The sequence below is a fragment of the Cyprinodon variegatus genome, unplaced genomic scaffold (assembly GCF_000732505.1).
Source record: "Cyprinodon variegatus isolate N-32 unplaced genomic scaffold, C_variegatus-1.0 Scaffold130, whole genome shotgun sequence".
NCBI lineage: Eukaryota > Metazoa > Chordata > Actinopteri > Cyprinodontiformes > Cyprinodontidae > Cyprinodon > Cyprinodon variegatus.
In genome coordinates this window covers 839,869-846,327 of record NW_015150583.1, presented here as the reverse complement: position 1 = coordinate 846,327, position 6,459 = coordinate 839,869, and the positions used below count along the sequence as shown (strand labels likewise).

Genomic DNA, 6,459 nt, shown 5'->3' with positions numbered 1-6,459 from the left:
TGAATGTTTATCAGGATGTAGTCTTTTACTTGTAAATGCTGGGGCTTTCAAGAAAGGAACTGAAAGAGAATATCTTTTCTGCACGGCTACCTCACATTAAGATGTTTTCCCCACGGGACTTTGTTTGATGTGTGACAGGCAGACTGCATAAATATGTGCTGGAGTGGAATTCATTACTCTTTTCTCTGTGATGGTATAAGTTTATGTCTGTGTTTTTTGAAAGAGACTATCGCAACAATTTTTCTGAGACTCCAATCCAAGCTTACGTAAGAATCACATTTCAGGTAACCAGCCGATGCTGATATCTTCTGATTCCGACACATTAAAATCATGCTGCAGAGCTGCTAAATCAGTAAACAGATTGCTGAGACAAAGGACGATAGGAAGGGTGGGGCCACAATTGGCTTCAGGATGTGACAAGGCTTGAAATGGCTCATTCTTCAATTTTTTAGATAAAATGGATGTGCAAATAATAAAATATCATGATAAAGCTGCTATAACCAGTATTTTTGTTATAGTTGCATCCTTGGTTTCAGAGCATCCTTTTTACATGTTTTCTTTTACACTGGCCTGACTTAAGAACAGGTCCCAGAGTTTAATGGTTTGACAATATCCTAGCCTCTGCTGTTGTGTTAACATTAAAAATTGAATCTTTCTCGTAGGGAAGCCCTAAAGGATTCGTGGTATGACTTAAATTCAGTAGATGTTAATGTGCATGAGCACAACCTTTAAGCTGCAAACCATTTTAAAGCCCTCAGAGGACTGAGATTTCAAAAACAACAATGGCAGAATGCAGGGTATGAGGTGACTCATTTGACCCTAACAAAGGTGCGCCAACAAAATAATCCTTTTCTCTCCTATTTCCCAACCAGGAAGTGTTTTTCCATGTTGTGAGTTTTACAGAACATACTGTTGACTAATGGCATGGGGGAGAATCACACCATTTTTATCTGTCTGTTATATAGAGATTGTAATAAAAATGTAATGTAGATGAAGTAACAGTTCACTCTTTGCTGATACATAATTTATTCTTATTGACATAACTTTCACTGCTCTGTTTACAAGCCACATGAAAAATGTATATTGTATTTTCTTTTATTTAACATTATGACACCTCTTAATACATTGATGTTGCAAAGCAATCTAACAATGTATGTATTTGAAATTAATATTCAGATTTTGTTTACTCTACATGACTAGAAATGTTTTGGCAGATACCCTTAATATCCATAACACAATCTGCAAAATATAACCTCCAGCAAATCAAACAGTTGTCATGTTTGCAATAGGACTCATATTCACATAAAACCAGAGCTTGAGAGGTTAAATGAAGGATAAGATAAAAAATAAAGGTTAGAAAACTAGCTCAGCACAGAAACATGGGGAGACTGAGGGGGAAAAAATAATTTACATGAATAGAGCTGATGAGAAACACAAACTAAAACAAAAAAAAAGATCTAACATAAACTAATTTAGATTATACTGGGAATAGATGACAAGAAATGAGAGTAGAACAAGCTGAAAGGTATAAACGATGGAAAAAAACTGATAACCAAGGATCATGACAACCATGTTTTCATATCGATTGCTCTGTACTCAAACCAGCAGTAACATATTCATGCTAAGGGTTTCTTCATTCTACATATATACACACCTGCACAAGTTAAAATCTTAATTCATGTTGCTTGCTCTTAGGTTTTTCTTTTAGTCACTTCTTAAACAGGAAGCCCTTTACTTTGTTATGGTGTGACTTCATCATCCAGGCTCCATAATACTCTACCTCCTCCAAGCAGCAGGAGCAGTCAGTCACGTTCACACTATACAGTAACATTTAGCTACCTACGCATAACAGAAGTACAGTGGTCTAGGAAGGACCGGAGAGTTATTCTCAGTAAAATTCAAGAATATCTGTGTTTGACGAAGAGTGTGCAGTGTGTGTTAATGTATGCACAGGAAAGACAGGCAGAGAGAGAGAGAGAGAGAGAGGGAGGGAGGAAGGGAAAAAGAGGAGGCAAAGGGGAGGGAGGGTAGATCATGCATGTGCATTATCTTAGCTCCAGCTGCACAGCAGCAGCAAGAAGAAACAGCAGCAGCACAGGAGGGAAGGAGAGAAAGAAAAAAGCAGGAGGGAGACTTTGAGGGAGGGTTATAGTCTCAGGCAAAGGAACAAAAGCTGCAGAGAGCAGCTTTCCATCCTTGCAAAAAAATAACAACGGCGGTGCTTTACAAGGAGGAGGTGGACATGATAGTAGTGAGACTGTAACGGAACAGAAGAAGCTCACTGTAATCAGAGCAAACTGAAAGCAAGGCTCTTCTCTTCTTTGCTCTCCATGTTTTTTGGAACCCAGCATACCACTGCCTGCATCTCCAAACCCAGAAGAGGAGGAGGATGTCTGTGTCAGGGAAGAAGGAGTTTGATGTGAAACAGATCCTAAGGCTCCGTTGGCGCTGGTTCAGCCATTCATCTCAAGGTTCTACTGGTAGTGGCGGCGGAGGTGGCAGTGTGGGAGGCTACATCCAGCAGGATGGCCTGGACCACAGAGGAACTCCCGTTCAGGGAAGGCTGAAGAGCCATTCTCGGGAAAGGGGTATTGGAGGATTACGAAAGACCAGCAGCCCCGTCCACAGCGTCATGTCCCAAACACCTGGACCAACTCCGGTCTATGTCAGGACAGGTCATCAATCTTGGCATCATCAGTCAAACAACATCCAGGGCCTCCAGGTCAACGAGGAGTCTCCAAAGAGCATTTCCTCTTCCAATGCAATGAGGAAAGAGCAAACAAAATCTGGCCAGGAAGATGTGATAAACAGCACAGAGGAACCTGCAGAGGTGGAAACCAGAGACAGGTATGGCTACTGATCCTTTTTGATAGGTTCTAAGATAGTTACTAGTATTCCTTCCTTATTCATTCATAATGTAAATGGCAATAAAGCAAGAACTGATTATGGTATGCTTTTATTTACTTTCCACTGTAAAATAGCAGATTAGCTTACAGATAAACATGAATTATAGGAAACAAGTATAATCCTAAGGAAACATCCTGTGATGAAAAATATGATGATGTTTCTTAATTGGTGATGCGGACAGAATTTCTCTAATCAGCAAAGACACTTAAACAGTTAAATTTGGTCATTTTCTTAGTCTAATTATAAACAGTGCTTTATCAGCTGTTTTATAAAGTTTAAGTGATAAACATGATTAAGAGCCTTCTAATTAGCTAAATCAAAACTACCCGCTCAACTATTTATTCAGTTTGCTTTTGCTAGTCTGCTACCATCATGTCTCACCTGAGAACAGCTCATCTTCATGGGCAACAGTGTGTTAGGCAGGGTAAACCAATAGAGAACCTTTTTAATTATTCATTGAACTAAAAGCTGGGGCCTTCACTGCTTCCTTCTTTTTAATATTGTGGTCTAGATCACACACTATTTGCTCCTTCATTTTATTCCTCAAAGCACTTTATTTTTTTATATGCCACACTAATGCTTTTCCCCCCATTGAGTTAAAAGAGGATAGCGGGAAAGATTCATTGCATCATGTATCATCTCTCAAACCTATAAAAAGAGGCGGTTGTAAAATCACATGAATTATCCAGAGAGTCAGCCACAACTAAGTCCTTTTAGTGTTGAGAGCTAATACAGCATCAGACTAAATTCCTCCTTCAAAACCAGATTTTCAGTGAAAAAATCTCTTCTTTTGCCTTCAAATGCTTCACTTCATCCATACCTTTCCTTTTGATTCTACATCTTCTTCCAGGAAGTAAACAGGTTAGAAACGTACGTGTGTCAGCCTGTTTGCTTGCACACTGTCTTGCAGAACGCCAGGAGCAGCTGACACTAAAGATGAAAAGACAAACTCTCCTTTTATCTTGCCTATGACATTCTGAGGTGATTGGTCCTTAAGCTCTGCTGATTCTTGTGTGCCTTTGTTCTGTGCACCTGGCAAAGAAATGAACAATGATGGTAAACCTATCCCTTTGTTTTAGATAGAGCTCATTGTGTGTGTTTCAGAATGCGTAGTGTCTAGCTCTACAGTGAAATAGTGTCAGTGTGGATTGAGTGAATGCCACAGGCAGTGGATGGCTGCGCTCCCTGAACTGAGCATGAATTATTCCGAGTTAAGATATGGCTTTAAAATCAAGTCCACATTCTTCTCTTCATGTTGGCATAATTGGCAGATGTTCATGTTTTGGAGTCCCTGTGTGTAAAAAGTGCATGCATAAAAGATGTGCCTCGCAGTGAAACTGTGTAGCTCTCAGGCTCCTAGGATCGTTAAGTTCATGTTGGCCGGCGTATTCTGGTAACAATACTGAATTATTGAAATATTTGTCCTCAAATGAATTGTAAAATCTATCCTCGGGCATTTGGGAGATGTATTCTCTACAACACAGATATCAATTTTCTTACTAAACAGTGTTAGGCTTCTTAATTGCCAAACACAGAATCAATTTATTTCTCATTTGATCACGGTCAGTGAAAGAATAACTCGACCACCCTTTTTGTAGGAGGTGTCTGTTTTATTTCTCATGCATTACAACAGGAGAACTTGAAGAAAATGAGAGTGGTCTGATAATTTTAGAAGTATACTGTATTTGTTTAATCAGGATGTCTGGGATTTAAAGTGATCTCAAAAAAGAGCTGTTATAATGCCAGGTTTCTGCAAGGTGCAAATTAGCCCATCCTTGTATAATAAATCTCAATAATAACAATTCTGTTACAGAGACTAAAAGTTGCAATACTCTGGTTGCAAAAGTGAACACAAAACCATTCATCCCTCTTCAGCGTTTCAACATTTAATGTTCTTGTCTATGCACTTAACATCAATTATAGTGTCATTATTAATGATTAATAAACTTCAGCTATTTTTTATAGGATTTAAGACTATTGCTGGTTTGTATCTATCCAAAAGCAGGGTTTTGCATAGAGGTTGGCAAATCAAAATCCTTTTGTTGAATATACCATTCTGTTTTCCACTTTTGACTCAAAACCTTCAGTTGTCTGTTAGAAAACTGAGATGCAAAGTGTGAATATTTTTTCAGTTTCCAAACCTATCTCCAAATAAACAATGGAATGACAAAATCTACATAAAAAGGTTTGGGGATGGACCAGACAGGGTTCAAAACAAACATTCTAAAAGTGGCCTTTAAAGCAAGCTTTTACACAGTAAATTAGATTTACACGATTTCTGGAAAACAGAGTTAGAAAAGCATTAAGTTAGGATGTGAAAGACTGACAACTCCCACTAAAAGAATACTGAATATTGACATCACTTTAAAAGATTTTTCAACAAAGCCTTAGTTTTTCCTCCAATTGAATTTGTTTGCTTGGTTAAACGCTAGAGGATATCTGTCACAGTAATGATATTTTCATATGATCTAACTTTATTTTTCCTACAAGGAAACTAGCTTTTGGACCAGCCAGAACGATCAATTAAAATGAAAAAAGTCACTTCACCAATAGCTTTGCATTACCTCCATTACTTTTTATTCCTGATCACACCTCATTGAAACTGTATCTTTGGTTTAAGCTCTTCATGTTGTGATGTACAACTAAAGCCCAAATTAGACCAGTGACAGTGTGACACATCATGGCTCATGCATTCATCTGTAGCTAAGCAGATGTTGATGGCACTGAGATATGTACATTTATTTACCTCACCAGCTGGGTGGCCCTATTACGTCTCACATCATAAATCCCTGACACGTAATTTGTCACATTCTCTCGGGCTGAAACTAGAGAACGCTTCTATTTCTTGTCAGAGAGAGAGAGAGAAAAAAAGAAATTTCAGCTTTAGTTTAAAAATGTGCCAGTCATTTTTCGGTGCCTCTCAGTAATTAGTTAAATTTATGCAATTGATATAAATAGGCCATCCAATCAATGATTTAATTTTTTTAATCATTCTGGCTTCCTGCTTTCAATGTTTCAAACCGCTGTCAAGCTGAATTAACTGATAACATCTTTAAGGATCCTATTGGATATGAACGTAATAATAGTTCATATAATAATAATAATAGATCCAGCTTTAAATGCAGAATTTAGTTTGATGATAAAGTTAAACCTTATCTAAAAAAAAAAATTACATAAATAAATATCTTCTGTGTTTTCCGCGTATTTGATATAAATAAATTTTTTAAAGGACATCATGACAGTTGAGGGGTTATGAACTTGAACTTTTATTTTTTTTCACATTTTGTCAATTTATTACAATATATGGGTATTTAACTGACTGATCAATGCTAGGTTTGATTAAAAAATGTGTAGCATATATTTATAATCACACCTCCTGTGACAGTGCCGAGTTAAACAACCTTTCTTCCTAATTAAATTAAAGTTACAAATCTTTGCTTATTATAAATTATACTATTTATACTGTCTTTCTCTATCTATCTATCTATCTATCTATCTATCTATCTATCTATCTATCTATCTATCTATCTATCTATCTATCTATCTATCTAT

General features: G+C 37.2%; 1 protein-coding gene across 3 annotated transcripts in view; it reads left to right on the top strand.

Moving 5' to 3' along the window:
• Positions 1-6,459, top strand: part of LOC107085693 (kelch-like protein 4) — a 39,220-nt gene that overhangs the window by 2,839 nt on the left and 29,922 nt on the right. The window contains exon 2 of one of the 3 annotated variants that reach the window (XM_015376176.1): positions 2,349-2,847. The exons of 1 other annotated variant lie outside the window; for it this stretch is intronic. In XM_015376176.1, the coding sequence (XP_015231662.1) occupies positions 2,390-2,847 (458 nt within the window). In that variant the 5' untranslated portion in view covers positions 2,349-2,389. Of the gene's footprint in view, positions 1-2,348; positions 2,848-6,459 lie in introns of those variants that run through there. One more of the 3 variants, XM_015376175.1, reaches the window with a different exon arrangement.